The sequence below is a fragment of the Globicephala melas genome, chromosome 18 (genome assembly GCF_963455315.2).
Source record: "Globicephala melas chromosome 18, mGloMel1.2, whole genome shotgun sequence".
NCBI classification, from domain to species: domain Eukaryota; kingdom Metazoa; phylum Chordata; class Mammalia; order Artiodactyla; family Delphinidae; genus Globicephala; species Globicephala melas.
In genome coordinates this window covers 64,626,171-64,651,988 of record NC_083331.1, presented here as the reverse complement: position 1 = coordinate 64,651,988, position 25,818 = coordinate 64,626,171, and the positions used below count along the sequence as shown (strand labels likewise).

The 25,818-nt window shown below is 38.3% G+C and overlaps 1 protein-coding gene and 1 non-coding gene across 2 annotated transcripts in view; one reads left to right on the top strand and one right to left on the bottom strand.

Moving 5' to 3' along the window:
- Positions 1–303: 303 nt before the first annotated feature.
- Positions 304–25,818, bottom strand: part of LOC115853301 (ATP-binding cassette sub-family C member 4-like) — a 166,779-nt gene continuing 141,264 nt past the window's right edge. Inside the window, 2 exon segments of the mRNA XM_060287854.1 lie at positions 304–1,317; positions 17,865–17,999. Coding sequence (XP_060143837.1) covers positions 1,210–1,317; positions 17,865–17,999 — 243 coding nt within the window. The 3' untranslated portion in view covers positions 304–1,209.
- On the top strand, positions 6,870–6,995 carry LOC115853482 (U6atac minor spliceosomal RNA). Its single transcript, XR_004039605.2, has one exon. It is a non-coding gene; the product is annotated as a U6atac minor spliceosomal RNA (small nuclear RNA).

The window sequence follows — 25,818 nt, the reverse complement described above, 5'->3', positions numbered from 1 at the left end:
CTTGTAGGTTGCAGCTAAGGTGGGTCTTAGGAAACAAAAGTATGCTTTATGTACTTAATTTTTAACTTAATTCTTTTTCTAATATAAGTTTCCAGTTTAAGAATTGAGGGAAAAAATCTCAAAATAAATGAAAAGTTGAAGGAAAGAAAGAATAATATAATGAACTAGAAAATGTTTAAAAAACCAGAAAGGATCAATCAAGCCTTAAAAAGCAAAAAAAAAAAAAAAAAAAAAAACACACAATTATAGGTGCTGCAGAGTTTAAACATATAAGATATTGTGAATAAGTTTATGTCAGTCAAGTTCAAAACTCACAGGAGATCCACTCCTAGAGAAATAAATTGTACCAAAAATGACTATAGAAATAACAAACTGAATAGTCCTAAAATAATTACCCAAAATTAACCAGACATTGATGGTTGCACAACACTGTAAATGTGATTAATGACACTGAATTGTATGCTTAAAAATGGTTATATGGCAAATTTTATGTTATATATATTTTACCACAATAAAAAAAATTAAGATCTTCAGTCTAAAAGACAATCAATCATACATCTGTCCTTCATTATGAAATCCCCTAGAAGGGCTCCTATTTTGAAAAAGTATATTTTCTCTCCCTTCTCTTTTAGAACATATAATATTGTCCTTCTGTATTTTAACCCTATATCTATTTTTTTTTTTTCTGGAGAGGGGATGCCTCTTTCTCATACAATGTCACTTAAACTAAGGTATATTTTTTGTTTTTCCTATTAGTTTTCTCTTACTATTTTAACCAGAGGTCTTTGGGTATGGAACCCAGTTCTGTTAACGGAAGTGGTGAGACAAATGGCAACTTCACACACGTCAACTAAATAGAATCCCTGATATAATTGGACCAGGGGTATATAATTTGGGGAATAGTAAGAAACATCTGTGACAGCTTTGTCTTGCACCTTAGGAAATGTGCTTTGTCTCTGGAGTCTGTCAAGGCACAAAAACTGGGAGACAGCTTTTATTGGTGGCCTGTACCTCTGATTTAGGTAAGAAAAATAATCCTTTTGTAAGAGCTTAGAATCGTTGGGTGAAGTTGGAGAAAATAATCCAAATAAACGAACATCTTGTATGTGTAAGTATTCGTTGCTGGTGTAAAGAAAGTACAGTGTAGCTTATGCAGAGCAAAAACTATTGGAGAAATACCTTTGGAATAGACTTGACCTCATGGGAGAATCACGGTGCTGACTTAAAAATTGTTAAGGCTGAGGGCTGTCCATGGGAAGCGTTCATAACCACATGGTCACTGTGAGTAATATCTGTCTATGTCATTTTGAAGTGCACCTGAGGGGAAAAAAGACAGAAACAACATGTTTAAAAGTTTTAAAGTCCTCCTCCCTAAGGCAGTGCATTTCTAGGTCCACTTCTTTATGTGAAGCAATCATATCACTACTGGAGCCACAATTTAAAAAACCAGGGATGTATTTATTCTATGGAGGAAGTAGCCCCATTAAAACCCTCAATGGGGCTGAGCTTAATACCAAACAACCTGTAGATCCACTTGAGTTCTGATCATTCTGATTCACAGATATGTTTTATCACTATATTAAATTGATAAGCAGAATCATTTTACTGACTCAAAACCTGGAGATATATTAAAAACAGGGTGACAGGCTGGGAAATCTAGGCTGAAAAGGGTTTCTCATTTTCACACATAAAGTGAGCACACCAGATTTGGATGTTAATATCAGGTTGTCATCCCTATATTTTATAAACTTGTACTGACAAGCATTGAAACACTGGCATATATGTATGAAATATGCTGGCATTTAATTTGTGCAGCAGAGCACTTATAGGGCCTATAGAAATGTGATCTGTGGATGATGGGTCACAGGAATGAAAAGAGAATCAAAAGCTTTAACAAAGACTCAACCAAGCAACTTCGAAAAAGAAAGATGATACCAAATAATAAGACAGGTCTTTGCCAGGCCTTTGAGTTCTTGAATTCTACCAATTTCTAGCTGAACTGGAAGAAATAAAGGTTTTCTGCTAAATGTATAATCAGAACATAAAGGAAATGAAATGCTGTCAAGTTTCTCTGTTCCACAATCATCAGTTTTTAGTAGCTGTAGTGTATCTCAGTTCCTTGACAGATGTGCAGAACAAAATGAAATAATGTCAAGGTTTGTGAGCTGTTATCTCAAAATGTATTTCTTTGAGAAAGGACTTCAAATGTCATTTTTTTCCCCCAAAGAAGAATGTGAAATGTTTTGAGTTCTTTATAACAGAAAATGTACCATCTATCTGAGGCTGACTTGTGTCAGGATCTGGGTTGCCTAAACATAGGATTATGGATCTGTTTTATAAAACCTGGGACCAAATACATTTGTGGGTGCTGTCAACAAAGTTATCACGAGAGATAATGGACATCACACATGAAATGGAAAAGCACTGAGACACCCACCTTCATATCAAGTGTACTTTCTTTTTCTCTTGTTGCTTGCATACTTGCTACCCGCCTCCAAACAGCACTGAATATGAAATGCTATATATTAAAATGTCTCTTAAGTTAAGCAGAAAAATAAGAAATTCTCCAAGAATGCGCGGACCCCACTGGGTGAAATCTGAGGCTATTTCCATTATAATGCAAGAATTTAAAAAAACAAGGCCTTTGGGGGGAGGCTAATTGCATATGATCTCTCTCCTCCATTTTTTAAAGCTAGCCATATGTTGTGTGGTTATCTATTATGTACTCTCTTGGTGAAACTAATAACAGCCAAAAGACAAATGGAAATACTTTTAACTTTCTACTGCTTGACGGTCCTCCCAAAATCACCTAGTTCCTTTCCCCATAACTCTTCTCAATGTAATTTTTTAAAAGAAAAAATTTTTTTAATTTATTTATTTTTGCCTGTGTTGGGTCTTTGTTGCTGCACACAGGCTTTCTCTAGTTGCCGCGAGCAGTGGCTACTCTTTGTTGCAGTGTGCGGGCTTTCTTATTGCAGTGGCTTCTCTTGTTGCAGAGCACGGACTTCAGTAGTTGTGGCACATGGGCTTAGTTGCTCTGCGGCATGTGGGATCTTCCCAGACCAGGGCTCGAACCCGTCTCCCCTGCATTAGCAGGTGGGCTCGTAACCACTGCGCCACCAGGGAAGCCCAGAAAATGTTATTACTAGCACCTTTTAACCAAAATGGCCTTTGCTTCATGGTCTGCAATAATTGAAACCAAATACTGAAAACAAGCTTTCTGTGTATAAAAGCCTTGATTTGACCCTTCTCTTTCTCATGTTGTAGACTGCACTCTGGCTGACAGCAGAAGTGAAAGAAGGTGTCTTTTTCATAGGGTGGGTTATGAAGAGGGTCGAGATGACTGAACGCTTGTTAGCAGAGTCCTTGTGTATGGGCTGAGCCTGAATGGAGAGGCCCAATCTCACCTCTTTCTCTCTTCTGGAACCACTGCTGACCCTGGAAAAATCATTTAAGCTTTCTGTGCACGGGCTACTGCATTTGTGAAATGAGACAATGACCTACCTCATAGGAACTAAGTGATGGCCACAAACTGCAGGTTTAAAACATGCTGAGCTAAGTGTTGGTTGTGATTATGATGCTGCTCAAGAGACGTGGCCCCTTAGTCCATGGAAAGTAGCAGCATCAGTCAGATTGATGAAAACAGAACATCTCAGAGGCCTTTTGTGAATCTTGTAGTTTTATCTTAAAAGAAGCCCAGTTGAGACACATTTAGCTCAGTGAACATGGTAACCTGGGTGGCAGAAAAGTGGTTAAAAAAATTACTGTTTCTAATCTGTGACTTTGAGAAGTTACCTAGGTTCTTCTGCCTCAGTTTCTCCATCTGAGGGATAATAATTCCAGCTCAGAATGGTCGTGAAGATTAAAAGAGATAATGCCAAAAATATTCAATTTATGGTAAGCAGAACATAAGACCAGTGAGTGGTGTGTTTCTTGGCCCTCTTCCCCTTCTTCTCTCAGGCGTGGTTCATTGTAGTTCCTCCAGTGTAGGTTAAAACAGTCTAGCACTTAAACTCCAGCTTGTAAATAAAACCACCATCATGGAATTAGATCTTACTAAGAGCAACAGAGCAATAAAAGCTCACCTGCATGGATAAAAGCCAGCAATCAGTGCTTCAGTATATGTAGAATTCTGGCTCAAGACTATACGTTCATTCTCCCTGAACTGCATGGCCCTAGTTCGATCCCAGTAACCCTCAAACTCCTCATCTTGAAAGGTCTAACTTTGTGTACATACTGGCAGGTATATTACCAAAGTTAAAGACTGCTGGAGAGTTAGAAAGAATTTTTGCTTTTAACTTAATGGAACAATGAATATTTTTTCTCCTTATCCTTTCAGAAATCACCCTGAACAGCAAGGATATTGGGAGATAAAAAATAAGCCCAATCTTTGATGAAATCAGGAGTCATTTGAAATTCCAAGTGACAAAATATCTGGACAGGCTACATTAAGCAACTGGATCCAGTGGGCTGTGGCATGACAGAGATGGTACGTAAGGGTAGCAGATCATAGCTCTCCGACTAAGGGGCAAATGCCAGTGAGGAATCATATAGAATCAATATCTTTGCCTGAAGCATGTAGATTGGTGAGGTCCTAGGAGAAGAGAGATTTTGAAATGCAGGCACCGTTGACTGCCCATCTCTGCAGGCTAGGGAGGAATACAGGCTAAATGAATAGGTGTTCTCGATTTCTCTCACTTGCTTATTTTTTCTCTCTAGGCCATGTGGAACTTCTGTGTTAAGCACAGAATTCCCTTTAGTCTCAAATGATGCCCTAGCCACAACTATCCCACAGATATATGGTCTAAAAAAAACTCAATTCAAAGGTGAGTAGTAGGAATAACAGTAATAAAAAAGTAGTATAGGATCTGTAAAATACACAAACAAAAATGAAGACAAGGAGTAACATGAGCATATGATGGATGAGAAAATACTGAAAAGATGAAAATTATAAAAAAAAATATAACAATACATTCAAAGAAAATGTAGTAGAACAGTCAACCTGTGGACATCCAAGAGTACAGGAAAACATGGCACAGCAACAATGATGAAACATGAGTTGACAGAGGCTGAAAGTGAAATGGAAGAGAAAAATGAAAACATCAAAGAAATGATCATTCTAAAAGGCAGCATGAAGATTAGTCACTGCTGAAAAAACAACATGAGACATGGAGGATAGGATTGAGAAAGCAAGGCAAATAACTGTAAATTAATGAAAAATTTAAAACGATTAAGGAGATAATAGCTTTATAAAATAGACAAAGGACAGCAACATATACATTATAGATTGCTGTAAAGAGGAGAGTCTAATCAAATAAATTCAAAGATGTAATTCAAGCAAATGCTTAGAAATAACAGACTTGAATCTAGAGGTCAAGAGTGCATGATGTCCTAGGAAAAACTAATGACCTTCAAAATACAGAAAGAATCCTTTAAGAATCCAGGAAAGAAGATCAAGTTTTATCACATTAGAGCTGCAGCAGGTAAATATTTCATACAGTTAACCCTTGAGCAACACAGAGGTTGGGGTGCTGATCCTCTAGACACTCTGTATATAACACTGCAGCCACCCTCCATATCTACAGATTGAACCAACTGTGTATCATGTAGTACTGCAGTACAAATTTTTAAAAAGGTGAATACAAGTTAACCTGTGCAGTTCAAACCTGTACTGTTCAAGGGTTAACTATATTTACAATAAGTCAGGGATTCTAACTCCAATGCACTAGATGATATAGAGCCTTGTTTTCAAACTTTTATTTGTACTGCCACCCACAGTAGTAAATACATTTAAATTTACATTGAGTACCAGTACAGATTTCACTGTCTATATTTATATTCATCTATCCTGAAAGGAATTTAATGAAATATTTACTATTGCTAGGAAAGATACATTGCTATTCTTCGTCCATTCCATTCTTTTCTATTTAATTTCTTAAAACATGCTGGTCATGACTGACTAAATAGATTTCACAGGCCCACTAAGGACTCACAACCCAAACTTTTAAAAACAGTATACAAGGAACAAACGGAACAAACTTTAGTCAACTAGAGATGCAAAAAGTATCATTTAACACAGGTAAGTAAAATAATAGAGGTTTAAGTATTTTTAAAGATTTGAAGGTAAACAGTAGAAGAAAAACCATTTAAACACTAAAATTTGTTGGTAGAATGGAGAAATGGAGAAAGGTTTATAATGTGAAGTCAATAATAAGGAAATAAAGTATTCCTGGAAGAAATGAAAGCAACACACAAAATAATGAACAAAAAAACAAAAATTACAGACTACAAAATAAAAGGTTTTTTAAAAAACTGAAAGCATAACAGAACTAAGATAAAACATACCCCTAAGGGCTAAGATTAAATCTCAGAGCTAAACCTAACTATAATACTTGCCATTGCAGGAGACACATCTACAATCTGATATCAAAAGACAATCAAAGACATATCAGGCGGGCTTCCCTGGTGGTGCAGTGGTTGAGAGTCTGCCTGCAGATGCAGGGGATGTGGGTTCGTGCCCCGGTCCGGGAGGATCCCACGTGCCGCGGAGCGGCTGGGCCCGTGAGCCGTGGCCGCTGAGCCTGCACGTCCGGAGCCTGTGCTGGCAGGCTGTGGCACATGGGCTTAGTTGCTAAGTTGCTAACTTAAGTTGCTAACTAAGCCCATGTGCCACGTGGCTGCTGAGCCTGCACGTCCAGAGCCTGTGCTGGCAGGCAACGGAAGAGGCCACAGCAGTGAGAGGCCCGCGTACCGCAAAAAAAAAAAAGACATATCAGGCAAATGAAAACTGGGGACTTAATTTCAGTTTTGAACCACGTTGGATTCATTAAATGAATCAAAGAAAGGCACTTGAGTGTTGTATGAAAGGAGTGTTGTATGAAAGAAGAGAAGGTTAGCACTCCCCTTGACAAGGATGGAAGAGGTCCTTGGACCTGACAACATGCAAATGGTTAAGGCATTGCCACCTGCTTCAGGGCATCTAACTGTCATTTTTTGTAAATTTAAGAAAACTGAAATCCAGCATCGTTTCTGATCACAACACTATGAGATTAGAAATCAATTACAGAAAAAAAAATGTATAAAACACAAACACGTGGAGGCTAAACAATATGTTACTAAACAACCAATGGATCACTGAAGAAATCAAAGAGGAAGTCAAAAAATACCTAGAGAAAAATGAAAACACAAGCCAAAACCTATGGGCTGCAGCAAATGCAGTTTGAAGAGGGAAGTTTATTTGAAAAATCTCAAATAAACAACCTAACCTTACACCTAAAGTAACTAGAGAAAGAACAACAAACAAAACCCAAATTAGTAGAAAGAAAGAAATCATAAAGATCAGAGCAGAAATAAATGAAGTAGAGACGAAGAAAACCAGAAAAGACCAATGAAAGTAAAAGCTGGTTCTTTGAAAAGAGAAAGTTGAAAAACCTTAAGCCAAACTCATTAAGAAAAAAGGGAGAGGGCTCAAATCAATAAAATTAGAATGAAAAAGAAGTTACAACTGACACCACAGAAATACAAAGGAGCATAAGAAACTACTACAAGCAACTCTATGCCAATAAAATGGACAACCTGGAAGAAATGGACAAATTCTTAGAACGGTACAACCTTCCAAGACTGAACGAGGAAGAAATAGAAAATATGAACAGACCAATCACAAGTACTAAATTGAAGCAGTGATTTTAAAACTTCAAACAAAAACTCCAGGACAAGATGGCTTCACAAGAGAATTATATCAAACATTTAGAGAATTAACACCTATCTTTCTGAAACTCTTCCAAAAAACTGCAGAGGGAGGAACACTCCCAAATTCGTTCTATGAGGCCATCATCACCCTGATTCCAAAACCAGACAAAGAATACCACAAAAAAAGAAAATTACAGGCTATATCTCTGATGAACATTGATGCAACAATCCTCAACAAAATACTAGCAGACCAAATCCAACAACACATTAAAAGGATCATACACCATGATCAAGTGGGATTTATCCCAGGGATGCAACGATTCTTCAGTATTCACAAATCAATAAGTGTGATACACTGAGGAGTAAAAACCATATGATCATCTCTAGAGATGCAGAAAAAGCTTTTGACAAAATTCAACACCCATTTATGATAAAAACTCCAGAAAGTGGGCATAGAGGGAAGCTGCCTTAACATAATAAAGGCCATATATGACAAACCCACAGCTAACAACATACTCAATGGTGAAAAGCTGAAAGCATTCCCTCTAAGATCAGGACAAGACAAGGATGTCCACTCTTACCTTTATTCAACATAGATTTGGAAGTCCTAACCATGGCAATCAGAAGAAAAAGAAAGAAAAGGAATCCAAATTGGAAAGAAGTAAAACTGGCACTGTTTGCAGATGACAAAATACTATACATAGAAAATTCTAAAGATGCCACCAGAAAACTACTAGAACTCATCCATGAATTCCTTAACACAGGATACTAAAGTAACACACAGAAATGTCTTGCATTCCTATATACTAACAAAAAATCAGAGAAATTAAGGAAACAACCCTATTTATCATTGCATCAAAAAGAATAAAATACCTAGAAATAAACCTACCTAAGGAGACAAAAGACTGGTACTCTGAAAACTATAAGACACTGGTGAAAGAAATCGAAGGTGACACAAACAGATGGAAATATATACCGTGTTCCTGGATTGGAAAAATCAATATTGTCAACATGACTATACTACCCAAGGCAATCTACAGATTCAGTGCAATCCCTATCAAATCACCAATGATAACTTTTCACAGAACTAGAACCAAAAAATTTTTAAATTTGTATGGAAACACAGAAGACCCTGAATAGCCAAAGCAATCCTGAGAAAGAAAAATGGAGCTGGAGGAATCACGCTCCCTGACTTCAGACTATACTGCAAAGCTACAGTCATCAAAACTGTATGGTACTGGTGCACAAACAGAAATATAGATCAATGGAACAGGATAGAAAGCCTAGAAATAAATCCACACACCTATAGTTTTGTCAATTAACCTATGAGAAAGGAGGCAAGACTGTACAATGGAGAAAAGACAGTCTCTTTAATTCGGTGGTGCTGGGAAAACTGGACAGCTACATGTAAGAGAATGAAATTAGAGCATTCTCAAACACCATACACACAAAAAAATGTAAGGCTATAAACTCTTAGAGGAAAACATAGGCAGAACTCTGACATAAATTGCAGAAATGTCTTTTTTGATCCACTCCCTAGAGTAATGAAAATAAAAACAAAAATATGCAAATGGGACCTAATTAAACTTAGAAGCTTTGTACAGCAAAGGAAACAATAAACAAAATGAAAAGACAACCTACAGACTGGGAGAAGATATTTGCAAATGATGTGATGACCAACAAGGTATTAATTTCCAAAATATACAAACAGTTCATATAGCTCAGTATCAAAAAAAGAAAAAAACCCAAACAACCCAATCAAAAAGTGGGTAGACGACCTAAATAGACATTTCTCCAAAGAAGACACACAGATGACCATAAAGCATGTGAAAAGATGCTCAACATCACTAATTATCAGAGAAATGCAAATCAAAACTACAATGAAGTATCACCTCACACTGGTCAGAATGGACATAATCAGAAAGCCTAAAACAATAAATGCTGGCAAGGGTGTGGAGGAAAGGGAACCCTACTACCCTATTGGTAGGAATGTAAATTGGTACAACCACTATGGGGAACAGTATGGAAGTTCCTTATAAAACTAAAAATAGAACTACTATATTATCCAGGAATCCCATTCCTGGGCATATATTTGAAGAAAACCATGGTTCAAAAGGATACATACACCCCAATGTTCATTGCAGCACTACTTACAATAGCCAAGACATGGAAGCACCTAAATGTCCTTTGACAGATGAATGGATAAAGAAGACATGGCATATATACACAATGGAATATTACTCAGCCATAAAAAGAAATAAATAATGCCCATCTGCAGCAACATGTGTGGACCTAGAGATTATCATACTAAGTGAAGTAAGTCAGACAAAAAAAGACAAATATCCTGTGATATCACTTACATGTGGAATCTTAAAAACATAATACAAATGAAGTTAGTTACAATACATAAATAGACTCACAGACATAGAAAACAAACTATTGGTTACCAAAGGGGAAATGTCGGGGGAGGAGGGATAAATCAGGAGCTTGGGATTAACATACACTCACTTCTATATGTAAAATTTTGGGCTGGCCAAAAAAATTCCTTCAGTTTTTAAGTAAAAATAAGACATTTTCTCCAAGAACTTCATTGAAAATTACTCACCGTTTTGTTCCACTACTTTCTGCCTTTTTTCAGGTAACTTCATAATTCCATCTTCCCCAAACTTATTGTCTGTTTGAGGAAAGAACTGTTCCAGGTACCTTTTATAGTCTTCCAGGGAACTGAAACTTTCTCCATTACGAGAATTTTGTAAAGACCGAAATAAATGGAAATCGGAAGATGCAATGTCTGGTGAATATGGCAGATGGATCAGAACTTCCCAGCCAAGCTGTAATGGTTTTTGCCTGGTCATCAAAGAAACATACAGTCTTGCATTATCCTGATGGAAGATTATGCATTTTCTGTTGACTAATTCCAGATGCTTTTCGTCAAGTGCTGCTTTCAGTTGGTCTCATTGGGAGCAGTGTTGCAGCAAAACCAGAAATGAGTAAATGGCCTTAGGCACATACCAGCCAAACAGGCCTGCAAGAGTTAAGCAGTCTTGGTTAGTCTTTAGCTGTTACTACTAACACACACTTGTAGCTAGACTTGTCCTTCACAAAGCTAAACAAAGCCAATTACTCTCTGACTCCATATGAATTATACTCTGCACCTGGCATTCTTCTCCCCCTACACTCCCCTGTAGCATTCTGCATTTCAAAAGCAAGATTATGGCTGATAACTTCAGGGACACCCGACCTGGTTGCTGAGCCACCTGATGCCAGCTTTTGGCCATAAATTTGCAGAAGAAGGAAATGCAAGACCTTCATTAGTTTGAGCCTTATCACCTACCCCAGACCATGGAGTCTTAGCCTATAAAACCTTTCCCTATTCCCCAGGGATGGGGGGGGCCACAGTTCTTGAGGTGGTAGCCTGCTGTGTCCTCTCTTTGCCTGGTAAAGAATAAAAGCTACTTTTTCTTGTTCTGCTAAAATTTCTCTTTGTATTTTTTTTTGGCATTGGTGAACAGAGAGCCAAGATTGTGGCATCAGCCGAACTTGCTGGAATTAATCGTTGGATTTCTGGAAGGAGCTCATAATAGAAGACTCCCTTCCAATCCCACCATATACACAACATCACCTTCTTTGGATGAAGACCACCGGTGCCTTTGGTGTGGTTGGTGGTGGTTCATTTCAACTGCCCTACAATCTCTTCTGTTCCACATTACTGTACAGTATCCACTTTTCATCTCCCGTCACAATTTGTTTTAAAAACGGACCGTTTACATTAGTTTCAGTAGAGAATTACACGTGGAAATATGGTCAAGAAAGTTTTTTGTGCTTAACGTATGTGGAAACCAAACATCAAAGCGATTAACATAACCAAGCTGGTGCAAATGATTTTCAGTGCTTGATCTGGATATTTTGAGTATGTCGTCTATCTCCTGCATGGTATAACGTTGATTTTTCTCAATTAATGTCTTGATTTGATTGCTATCAACTTAAACTGGTCTACCCAACCGTGGAGCATCATCTAGCAAGAAATCTCCAGCATGAAACTTCACAAACCACTTTTGATACATTCAGTCACAGCACCTTCTCCATACACTGCACAAATGTTTTTCTGCATTTCAATTGCGCTTTTACCTTTCTTGAAATAATAAAGCATAATATGCCAAAAATGTTGCTTTTTTCTTCAATCTTCAATATTAAAATAGCTACACAAAAATTCACCAATTTTAAGTTTTTTAAATGCACGCTGATGTGACAGCTGTCACAATACAATGTAACAAAATTGTTTTGAATGAAGTTAAAGACAACTAAGTACTACTAGAGCTGACTTACGGAAAAAACTGAAGAAACGTTTTGGCCAACCCAATAGATAACCAACAAGGACCTACTGAATAGCACAGGGAAATCTACTCAATGTTCTGTGATAACCTATATGAGAAAAGAATCTGAAAAAGAATGAATATATGTATAACTGAATCACTTTGCTGTGCACCCTGAAAGTAATACAGCATTGTAAATCAACTATACTCCAATAAAATTTAAAACAAAACAAAAAAAGGCACTTTAGTAGAAAATGTAATTCATAGTGAAAAACCTAAGTCATGAATATCCAGGGACTGAAAATTTATAGCACTGAAATTAATCAAAACAAATTATAAGAACTATAAAATGGAACTTGGTACAGTATGAGACTAATTCACTTCTCTAGGTCCAAGTCACATCAAATGGACCAAAATAAATAAGAATAGAGAAAACCTAAATAATTAATAAAACCACTATAATTAAAAATTAAACTCTATACCTTAAATAGCCAATAGTCCATCTTTTTAAATGCCGAAAGAACATTCACAAAAAAATTACCTATAAACTAGAACTTAAAGGACTATTAAACACTGTTTCTGGGTGGAAATGGTATAGAGGACTTTTTTTTTTATCATAAGGCAATGAAATGAGTAAACTAGAAAACATACAAACAAAAAAATCCTCTATCCACAGGAAATTTTAAAGATCTCTTTCTCAAATAATTCTTAGGCCTAAGAGAAAATGACAACAAAATTGCAGAATCTATAAATAAAAACCTAACTATGATGAAAGCACTACACACCAGAACCTATGGGATATAGCTAGAACAGTATTCAGAGAAAAGTTCACAGCCTTAAAATATTTATATTAATAAAAAAGAAAGAAAACAAACGTATTCAAGAAGTAAGAAGAAACAACAAAATAAACCAAAGGAAGGAAGGAATGATTAAAGATGAAATGCAGAAAGTGATAAATTATCAAAAAGAATACAAGTAGTAAGTGAATGTGAGAGTTCCTTCTTTGGGGGAGAAAACATAAAACTGTAACAGTTCATTAGAAGGGAAAATGAGGGCTTCCCTGGTGGCGCAGTGGTAGAGAGTCCGCCTGCCGATGCAGGGGACATGGGTTCATGCCCCAGTCCGGGAGGATCCCACATGCCGCGGAGCGGCTGGGCCCGTGAGCCATGGCCGCTGAGCCTGCGCGTCCGGAGCCTGTGCTCCGCAACGCGAGAGGCCACAGCAGTGAAAGCCCCGCGTACCGCCAAAAAAAAAAAAAAAAGGAAAATGAGGAGTAGGGAATGGAGAGAGCATAAATACTATCTAGCCATTAAAAACAATGAAGTAACTATGTATTAATATAATCTGAGATATTTAAATGAAAAATCAAGGAACAACTATCATTTGCACTTAAAAACAAGGAAGGCCACATATGCACAAGTTCTTACCGATGCACAGAACATGTCAACAGAACAGTCAGCAATTGTGCTGGGGCTCCATCCTGGGGGAGGAGCTGTGTGATGACAGGAGTCGCAGAGTGACTTATTCATAAATTTTAAAATTCTATTTAAAAAAGTAAAGTTTTTACATAAAAATGGAATCTAAAAAAAAAAAAGTGGTTCTAATGAACCTAGGGACAGGACAGGAATAAAGACGCAGATGTAGAGAATGGATTTGAGGATGGGGAAGGGGAGGGGGAAGGGGAAGCTGGGACGAAGTGATAGAGTGGCATGGACGTATATACACTACCAAGTGTAAAATAGATAGCTAGTGGGAAGCAGCTGCATTGCACAGGGAGATCAGCTCAGTGCTTTGTGACCACACAGAGGGGTTGGATAGGGAGGGTGGGAGGGAGATGCAAGAGGAAGGGGATGTGGGGATATATGTATACATATAGCTGATTCACTTTGTTATACAGCAGAAAACAACGTTGTAAAGCAATCATACTCCAATAAAGATTAAAAAAACCAACTCTAACAATGTAGACTCTTAAATATAGTATATAAGTTGTGATAAAATATTTTTATACTTTTCATCTTAAAATCACAAGTGTAAATTAGTAACTAGATATTTTAAATTGTATTCACTATTCCAATATGCCAAATTCTCTTAAACATGACAACTGTATGAAATAAAAAATGTACAGATTTTTTTTAAAAAGTAAAGTTTTTGAATTTTGTAGCGTTAGGTATATCATTTGTTTAAAAACTGATTATTAAAAATAATACATTTTAATTATTTAGAGTCTCTAAAGCTACTTAAAAGAACTGTGGATGCATTTTTTTTATTATTATTGGGAGGGAAGGGTTTAGTCTATAGCCTTTTAAAAAATCCCATAAAACGCTCTATATTCTCAAAGCACTTAGGCATCTGCTATCTCATCTGAAAGCACTTAGGCATCTGCTATCTCATCTGATCCCTGTAATAAGTGTGAAGAAGCTAAGCAGTGCTGTAATCCCTGCACTGCATACAGGTGAGGACCCTGAGGCTCACAGACCTTGGGGGACATAAGGCCACATCGCTGCTAAGTGCCTCCTGCAGCCTATTCAAACTGGTCCAGGCTCCTAGGATATTAGGATTTCATAACTTTTGGGTTGTATCTAGTGATTTCATTAGTAGATAAAATGACACCTCTGTTACACACTGGGAACAAAGATACTTCCAAAAAACCTCAGTCATGTCTGCTTCATCACAGAAGAAACTGAATGACAGGCATTCACCCTTTGTTATGGGCTGAGTCCTGTCACCTTCTATTTTATATGTTGAAGTCCTAACCCCCAGTACCTCAGAATGTGACTGTATTTATTTATTTATTTTAACATCTTTATTGGGGTTTCTGCTTTATAACAAAGTGAATCAGTTATACATATACATATGTTCCCATATCTCTTCCCTCTTGCGTCTCCCTCCCTCCCACCCTCCCTATCCCACCCCTCCAGGCGGTCACAAAGCACCGAACTGATATCCCTGTGCCATGCGGCTGCTTCCCACTAGCTATCTACCTTACGTTTGTTAGTGTATATATATCCATGCCTCTCTCCGTGACTGTATTTAGAGACAGGATCTTTAAAGAGGCAAATAAGTTAAAGTGAAGTCATATACGTGGGCCCTAATCTAATATGACTGGTGTCCTTATAGGAAGAGATTAGGACACAGGCACACAGACGGATGACCATGCAAAGACACAGAGAGAAGACAGCACCTCCCAGCCAAGGAGAGAGGCCTCAGAGGAAAACAACCCTACCAACACTTTAACTTCAGACTTCCAACCTCCAGAGCTGTGAGGAAATAAATGTCCATTGTTTAAGTTGCATACTATGTGGTCCTTGTATGGCAGCCCTAGCAAACTAATGCATCATTCAGCTTTATGTATCTAAAAAGTACTTTCTCTGCGATTTCACGGATCATCTAAAAGGGTAAATCAGACTGATTCAGCTTGCCTGCACCAACGTTTTCAGAGAAGCAACTATGGGGTCAAGAAAACGTGGCTTGGAAGCACCTCTCCCCAGATGTTTTCTTTTCAAACGAATGAATTCTGTTTTGTTAGAGTGAAAAGCTTGACTTAGGCTAGTCCTCCCTGTGTTACAGCTCTGAACAGTGCATTGATATCTGATGCTTGCACGTTTAAAAAGTTGACAGTCTGACAGGTTGTTCTCCGAAGAAGACTGAGCATATGCAGAAATAATGTCAAGAGGATATTCAACTAGGATGGGAATCAAGGTACGTATTTCCTTATGTCTTTCTGTAGAGGTGACCTGAGCCAGTGGCAGGACTGAAATCCAAGAGTGATGTTCTGCCACCCTGTGAACTTGGGTGACTGGCCCGCCTTGGCTACCACATGAAAGAAGCAGCGTTCTCAGGCTTGACACAGAGCAGAGTGCCTAGGGCGGAACTCAGCCTCCCCCACCAATTCACCCCCTGCGCTCCCTGGACCAGTTCTGTGACCTTAGGTGAGCCCTGGACCCAGTCTCCTCATCCATGACCTGGGATAAAAGACCATGATGAGGATTAAGTGCAATCATACATGTGAGAAGAATGTACAATAAATTATAAAGAACTATACAAATGTAACTTAACATTAATCTTGTTAAAGTAGGTGCAGGATTACTAGATCAGGAATCACAGGATTTCTAATTCTGTGACCTATCCCTGCTTTTGTATTTATGTTACAGTTGATTTAAAACATATACTGAAAGAACAGATTTCTAATTGTGTATCTGCTGCAAACTAGCTTAACACTAGTTATATATAGAAGACCATCTTCCTTCTAAGGGGCCTTAGTTTCCTCACCTGTAAAATGAGGATGTTGAACCCTATTATAAGACACTTTTTAAATGAAGACTGACACACAGGTGGGGACATCTCTCTTAGATGTGAAATGCCTAAGGTCAAAAGACCAAAAGGGTTTGGGAGATTCCTGGCCATTTTGTGCCTAGGTTATACAGGGAATCTCAAATTATTATCAGGTCTTCAGAAGGAAGGTCTCACTCTAGTAAATGAAAGTGCTGTGTGAATTTCAGGCATAAAAAAATATAGGGCTCCAAGGGCAGCTTCTGTATGTTCACATACAATATAAGTACTTAGGAAAAGTTCAGAACACAGACTTCATCATCCCTAAACCTAGATGTGAACTCCAACTCTGCCCATTCTTCAGCCAGCTCTGTGACCGTGGACTATTTCCTACTCTGTGAACAGTGGAAGGTACTGCTGTTCATTTCTAAGGAGGAGGAATGAGATGAAACAGTGACAGAGGGAACTTAGGCTACATTTTAAATAAACCTTTCTAAAGAATTACTTAGATACTGGGACATGTTTTCTTTAACTGATGGATTAAATATTTTACAAGTAATTTTATGCAGAAATGCAGAAAAGTATAAATCAGGAAAAATGCACCCATAATTTAATGCCCAGAGATAAAGTTTTGATGGAAAGATATCATATACAGTCGGAAACCTCTTCCCATGTGAGCCACGCATCTCAGTGGGCAAGAACACCAGACCTCCCCTCCCTCCCTCCATCAACCCCACTCCCACCTTGTTCCAGAAAGAATTACAGGCAGCTGCATGACAATGGATAACCCTTAAACCAGACCTCAGTTATCACATCTATAGGAGATACTACCACCTGACCATTGTTAGAAATGTACGTGACCCAAATGTTACTCATCAAGCACCTTTCTCACGCCATGTACAGTGCTTAGTGCTTTCACACATCTCATCTCTGAAAATACTTTGTAAACCTTCAAGCACCATTCACTACAGTGTTAGGGTTACTGTGAATTCTTGATTTGTCCTGATGACAATTTCATCTTCTAGAAGGTACAGGAAGCATAGGGGGGCGACTGGACCTAATTCTAAACAACAAAGAATTAGGGAGAAAGTGACAGTATCATGTAGGAGTTTTCTTTACTCCTAGAAGATGAGAAAATAGAAGTGACCTACACCTTTCCCTGGTAGATCTCCCTAGGCCAGAAATATTCCAGATGTTTTTCCCCTCAAACTTCCTGGATGTTCCTTGACAGCACTCGTATCACAATGTGCTGAGCACCCCTCAGAATGAAACGTAGAGGGTCTGCAAAATGAGTGTTCTGTGCTGTATGGGAATCTGAACCCATGAAGTTGAAACATGTGCAAAGTCCAATCTGAAATCTCTCAGGCACATGTGCACATGCACGTCCTGCACCCCACCCTCACTGCTTCTGCAGGTGCTCAGCAGACCCACCTTCAACTTGCAGTGTGTTGTTAAGACCCAGTCATGAAGCTTTGTCTCTGGAGGCTTATAATTGAAAAGGGCACAGAGTGCTTATCAGACACCTGGTAGAGATCGTGTGAAGAGTAAATCCTGGAGACAAACTTTAATCACAACTCCCTGTGGCAGGCTTACCTGTTCTACTGTTTCAATGAGGGCTGCAGCCTCGTCCTTGCCCAGTTGTTGCACCATCTTGTAAAACAGGCCGTCTCTATCTTGCAGCAAATCATATGGCTTATCGTATTCTTCTAGTCTCCCTGAATCCAAAACCTGTTAATCAGCAGGAAAAAAACCCATTGCACACAATGTTTCACAATAAAGTAGTATAACTCAGACAATATTTTGTAAAGGAACAGGAGGGGAAGAATAGAGAAAATCTGTTTGGGTGGCAGGCCTGGCTGGTATTTTAATGGTTTGATTAACTTGTTTTACTAGGCAGATAAAGGCCTAACCTGACCTTTTATTACTATAATGTTATAGGAAGGGAAGAAAAATGAGTTTTAGACTATGATTTCTTTAATTTTTATTGGAGTACAGTTGCTTTACAACGTTGTGTTAGCTTCTGCTGCACAGCAAAATGAATCAGCCGTACATATAAATATATCCCCTCCCTTTTGGATTCCCCCCCATTTAGGTCACCACAGTGCATCAAGTAGAGCACTCAGCAGTCTGGCATTTTATATTCTGCCCAGGGCATTTGGGGTGGTTATCATTAGTTAGTGCTTTTAGTTCTCAGACTCTGAGCTTTAACGGCTATTTATACAGATACACAGAGTTGGGAAATTTCTTGATTTAAGAAAATCAAACTCTATCTAAAATCAGGTTGATGTCATACAAACCAGATGGCAGTGACCTGACAGCAATTGTTAAGTTGGTTTGACAGAATCTTAGTATTTGGGAAAAAAGTAAATGCCTCCAGAATTTCTTTAGGGTTGTGAACTAAAAAATTGCCTGTCATATCAGTGAACAAAGGATGTTGCAGCCATCAAGCCACCACACTACAGCTGCCCCGACAATAAGCCCTGAGGGAACTCAGGATAGAACCAGAATGTGTGCGGCCACCCCCAACAGTGCACGCTGAGGAGACTCAGGATGAGAAAAACACAGGATACTGGCCTCAGACAGCTGAGGTGCACATCAAAGGAATTTCAATGAGCCCAGACTTTGCATCTTCCCATGTATAGAAAAGCACTAAATTCATTAACTTGGGATGTCTGGTTTTCTTTGATTAACAGTAATCTTTTAATGTTCTGACTACCTGGTCTTTTGTTGCAAAAACTCTTACATATACTGGCTCATCCCCTTGCCTCTTCAGAACCATTTCTCAGTGTTATGAGATGCTTTGTCCCTAAGTCCTCACAATGTCCACCACATAAAACGTAACACTCAGCTTCCAGGTTGTGCTTTTTTTTTTTTTTCTTTTTCAGTCGACAGGGTCCTGGATTATGTTAGTTGCTAAGAGGAGCAGAATCCCTTGTCTGAGAGGTTAAGATGCTTCTTCAACTTGGCTTTGATTGTAGTTTATTATTCTGAGAGTGAAAGGCTGGCAAAAAGAGCTGCTACATAAGCATCATTAGCAGAATTTCTCTGCACAGAAGAAATCCCTAGAAATCCAATTTTTTCTTGAACTAACACTAAAGAAGCAAGTAAGAAACTGAGCTTCAAATTCTAATGCTCACAGCCCGCACAGTACCTGGGAACAGCCCAATCTGAACTGCCGAGGATCTGAATCTGTTTTCACAAGTTATCTTTCTTTGCTTCTTTTTCTTTCTCTCTTCAGCTGTCTGCTGTTCAGCCCTTTTGTGCACATTGATATATCCCTAGTTGAAAATTAAAAGGGAGAGGAAGGGGGTCTTAACTCTGCCTTTCTACTTATTAGTGGCTTTGCATAATGGTTTTAGAGGGAAAAAAAGAATCTGAAACAGTTGGCCCAAATGACATAGCTATAAAGATAGTTCTGATGTTAGGTGGTACTTAGTTCTTCATGTAGAGTAACTGTATCTTAAGAGAATAATGCAGCAACTCTAAACAGGACACAGGTTGTTCTTCCATATCTAGTATTGCAGTTAATTCCATCCCATGTCATTTAATTGGAAACATTTATTAAGTCTCCTAAGGGCAGAAAAGTGGTCAAGATAGTGGAGTAGGGGGATGCAGAGTTCACATCTCCCCACAACTAGGGCACCTACCAGACTCTGGGGATGGGAGCAACCCCTGAACAACTGGACTACAAACTCCAGTGCTGGAAGCCTCAGGCCAAACAACCAATAAGATAGGAACACAGTCCCACCCATCAAAGAAAAAAAGATGACAAAAAAATATGTTACAGATGAAGGAGCAGATGAAGGTAAAAACCTACAAGACCAAATAAATGAAGAGGAAATAGGCAACCTACCTGAAAAAAATTCAGAGTAATGATAGTAAAGATGATCCAAAATCTCAGAAATAGAATGGAGGCACACATCGAGAAAATACAAGAAACGTTTAACAAAGACCTAGAAGAAATAAAGAACAAACAGAGATGAACAATACAATAACTGAAATAAAAAATATACTAGAAGGAATCAATAGCAGAATAACTGAGATAGAAAAATGAATAAGTGAGCTGGAAGACAGAATGGTGGCAATAACTGCTGAGGAGCAGAATAAAGAATGAAAAGAATTGAAGACAATCTCAGAGACCTCTGGGACAACACTAAACACACCAACATTCGAATTATAGGGGTCCCAGAAGAAGAAGAGGAAAAAGAGAGGGTCTCAGAAAATATTCGAAGAGATTATAGTCGAAAACGTCCCTAACACGGGAAAGGAAATAGCCACCCAGGAATCTCAGAGAGTCACATACAGATAAACCCTAGGAGAAACACACCCAGATGCATATTAATCAAACAAACAAAAATAAAATTCAAAGAAAAAATATTAAAAGCAGCAAGGGAAAAGCAAAAAATAACATACAAGAGAATCCCCATAAGGTTATCAGCTTATTTTTCAGTAGGAACACTGCAAGCCAGAAAGGAGTGGCAGGATATACTTAAAGTGATGAAAGAGAAAAACCTACAACCAAGATTACTCTACCCAGCAAGGATCTCATTCAGATTTGACCAAGAAATCAAAAGTTTTACAGACAAGCAAAAGCTAAGAGAATTCAGCACCACCAAACCAGCTTTACAACAAATGCTAAAGGAACTCCTCTAGGCGGGAAACGTAAGAGAAGAAAAAGACACAGAGGAAAAAAAAACAAAAAACTGAAATAATTATGAAAATCGCAATAGGAACATACATATTGACAATTACCTTAAATGTAAATGGATTAAATGCCTCAACCAAAAGACACAGACTGGCTGAATGGACACAAAAACAAGGCCCCTATATGTGCTGTCTACGAGAGACCCACTTCAGCCCTAGGGGGACACACAGACTGAAAGTGAGGGGATGGAAAAAAATACTCCATGCACATGGAACGCAAAAGAAAGCTGGAGTAGCAACACTCATATCAGATAAAATAGACTTTAAAATAAAGATGGTACAAGAGACAAGGAAGGACACTACATAATGATCAAGGGATCAAAGAAGAACATGTAACAACTGTAAATATTTATGCACCCTACATGGGAGCACCTCGATACATAAGGGAAATGCTAACAACTATAAAAGGGGAAATCAACAGTAACACAATGGTAGTAGATTTAATTGATATAGGACATTCCACCCAAAAGTGGCAGCATACACTTTCTTCTCAAGTGCACATGGAACATTTTCCAGGATAGATGATATCTTGGGTCACAAATCAAGCCTCAGAAAATTTAAGAAAATTGAAATTGTATCAAGCATCTTTTGCGACCACAACACTATGAGATTAGAAATGAATTACAGGAAAAAAAACCTGTAAAAAAACACAAATACATGGAGGCTGAACAGTGTGGTACTAAAAAACCGAGAGATCACTGAAGAAATCAAAGAGAAAAAAAAATACATAGAAACAAATGACAGTGAAAACACAGTGACCCAAAACCTATGGGATGCAGCAAAAGCAGGTCTAAGAGGGAAATTTATAGCAATTCAGTCTCACCTCAAGAAACAAGAAAAATGTGAAATAAACAATCTAACCTTACACGTAAAGCAACTAGAAAAAGAAGAACAAACAAAATGCAAAGTCAGTAGAAGGAAAGAAACCATAAAGATCAGAGCGGAAATAAATGAAAAAGAAATGAAGGAAACAATAGCAAAGATCAATTAAAACTAAGAGCTGGTTCTTTGAGAAGATAAACAAAACTGATAAACCTTTAGCCAGACTCATCAAGAAACAAAGGGAGAGGGCAAATCAATAAAATTGGAAATGAAAAAGGAGAAATTGCAACTGACACCTCAGAAATACAAAGGATCATAAGAGACTACTGTGAGCAACTATATGCCAATATAATGGACAACCTAGAAGAAATGAACAAATTCTTGCAAAGGTACAATTTTCCAAGACTGTACCAGGAATAATTAGAAACTATAAAGAGACCTATCACAAGCAATGAAACTGTAATTAAAAATCTTCCAACAAACAAAAGTCCAGTACCAGTACCGGACGGCTTCACAGGCAAATTCTATCAAACATTTAGAAAGAGCTAACACCTATCCTGCGCAAACTCTTCCAAAAAATTGCAGAGGGAGGAACACCGCCAAATTCGTTCTACAAGGCCACCATCACCTTGATACCAAACCCAGACGAAGATATCACAGAAAAAAGGAAATTACAGACCAATATCCCTGATGAACATAGATGCAAAAATCCTCAACAAAATACCAGCAAACAGAATCCAACAACACATTAAAAGGATCATACATGATGATCAAGTGGGATTTGTTCCAGGAATGTAAGGATTCTTTAATATATGCAAATCAATTAATGTGCTACACCATATTAACAAATTAAGGAATAAAAAACATGATCATCTTGACAAATGCAGAAGCTTTTGACAAAATTCAACACCCATTTATATGATAAAAACTCTCCAGAAAATGGGCATAGAGGGAACCTACTTCATAATAAAGGCCATATATGACAAACCCACAGCAAACATCATTCTCAATGGTGAAAAACTGAAAGCATTTCCTCTAAGATCAGGAAGAAGACAAGGTTGCCCACTCTCACCACTATTATTCAACATAGTTTTGAAAGTCCTAGCCACGGCAATCAGAGAAGAAAAAGAAATAAAAGCAACAAATTGGAAAAGAAGAAGTAAAACTGTCATTGTTTGCAGATGACATGATACTATACACAGAAAATCCTAAAGATGTCACCAGAAAGATACTAGAACTAATCAATGAATTTGGTAAAGTTGCAGGATACAAAATTAATGCACAGAAATCTCTTGCATTCCTTTACAGTAACAACGAAAGATCAGAAAGAGAAATTAAAGAAACAATCCCATTCATCATCGTAACAAAAAGAATAAAATACCTAGGAAGAGAACTACCTAAGGAGGCAAAAGACCTGTACTGAGAAACCTATAAAACACTGATGATAGAAATCAAACATGACAGAAACAGATGGAGAAATATACCACGTTCTTGGATTGGAAGAATCAGTGTTGTGAAAATGAGTATACTACCCAAAGCAATCTACAGATTCAATGCAATCCCTATCAAATTACCAGTGGCATTCTTCACAGAATTAGAACAAAAAATTTTACCCTGAAGAATCAGGCTCCCTGACTTCAGACTATACTACAAAGCTACAATAATCAAGACATCATGGTATTTGCACAAAAACAAATATAGATCAATGGTACAGGATTAAAAGCCCAGATATAAACCCATGCACATATGGTCAACTAATTTATGACAAAAGAGGCAAGAGTATATACAATGGAGAAAAGACACTTCAATAAGTGGTGCTGGGAAAACTGGACAGCTACATGTAAAAGAATGAAATTAGAACACTACCTAACACCATACACAAAAATAAACTCAAAATGGATTAAAGGCCTAAATGTAACACCAGACAGTATAAAACTCTTAGAGGAAAACATATGAAAAACACTCTTTGACATAAAGCACAGCAAGATCTTTTTTGACCCACCTCCTAGAGTAGTGAAAATAAAAACCATTGGGCAGGCTTCCCTGGTGGCGCAGTGGTTGAGAGCTCGCCTGCCAATGCAGGGGACACGGGTTCATGCCCCGGTCTGGGAAGATCCCACATGCCGCGGAGCAGCTGGGCCCGTGAGCCATGACCCCTGAGCCTGCGCGTCCGGAGCCTGTGCTCTGCAACAGGAGAGGCCACAACAGTAAGAGGCCTGTGTACCACAAAAACAAACAAAAACAAATAGGGCTTCCCTGGTGGCGCAGTGGTTAAGAATTCACCTGTCAATGCAGGGGACACGGGTTCGAGCCCTGGCCTGGGAAGATCTCACATGCCGCGGAGCAGCTAAGCCTGTGTGCCACAATTACTGAGCCTGCACTCTAGAGCTCGCGTGCCACAGCTACTGAGCCTGCATGCCTAGAACCCGTGCTCCACAACAAGAGAAGCCACTGCAATGAGAAGCCCGCTCGCCGCAACTAGAGAAAGCCTGCTTGCAGCAAGAAAGACCCAGCGTACCCAGAAGTAATAAAAAAATAAAATTTTTAAAAAAACAAAAACAAATGGGACCTAATTAAACTTAAAAGCTTTTTCACAGCAAAAAAGCATAAGACAAAAAGACAACCCTCAGAATGGGAGAAAATATATGTAAACGAAGCAACAGGATTAATCTCCTGAATACACAAACAGCTCATGGAGCTCAATAGCAAAAAAAACAAACAACCCAATAAAAAAATGGGTGGAAGACCTAAATAGACATCTCTCCAAAGACATACAGATGGCCAAGGGGCAAATTAAAGGATGCTCAACATCACTAATTATTAGAGAAATGCAAATCAAAACTACAATGAGGTATCACCTCACACCAGTCAGAATGGGCATCATCAAAAAATCTACGAATAATAAATGCTGGAGAGGGTGTGGAGCAAAGGGAACCCTCTTGCACTGTTGGTGGGAATGTAGATTGATACAGACGCTGTGGAGAACAGTAGGGAGGTTCCTTAAAAAACTAAAAATAGAACTACCATATGACCCAGCAATCCCACTGCTAGGCATATACCCGGAGAAAATCATAACTCAAAAGGACACATGTACCCCAATGCTCACTGCAGCACTATTTACAATAGCCAGGACATGGAAACAACCTAAATGTCCAATGACAGATGAATGGATAAAGAAGATGTGGTACATATATACAGTGGAATATTACTCAGCCATAAAAAGAAACGAAATTGAGTTATTTGTAATGAGGTGGATGGACCTAGAGTCTGTCATGCAGAGTGAAGTAAGTCAGAGAGAAAATCAAATACTGTATGCTAACACATATATATGGAATCTTAAAAAAAAAAAAAAGGGTTATGAAGAACCTAGGAGCGGGACGGGAATAAAGACGCAGACCTACTAGAGAATGGACTTGAGGACACGGGGAGGGGGAGGGGTAAGCTGGGACAAAGTGAGAGAGTGGCATGGACATATATACACTACTAAATGGAAAATCAATAGCTAGTGGGAAGCAGCTGCATAGCACACAGAGATCAGCTTGGTGCTTTGTGACCACCTAGAGGGGTGGGATAGGGAGGGTGGGAGGTAGGGAGACGCAAAAGGGAGGAGATATGGGGATATATGTATATGTATGGCTGATTCACTTTGTTATAAAGCAGAAACTAACACACCATTGTAGAGCAATTATACTCCAGTAAAGATGTTAAAAAAAAAAAAATACAGGCCCAATCCCTGAGAGTATGGTTTGATATTCTGGATTGGGTTTCTGGAATCTGTCATTACTTAAAAAAAAAAAACAAAGCTTTCAGAACAATTACTTGCTTTCCACAAAGGAAAGAGGTACAGGCTTCCCTAGGAGATACTGCAGGTTCAGTTCCAGAACACCAGAATGAAGTGAGTATTGCAATAAAGTGAGTCACATGAATTTCCTGATTTACACTATACTGCAGCCTGTCAAGTGTGCAGTAGCATTGTGTGGAAAAAAACAATGTACAGACCTTAATTTAAAAATAATTTATT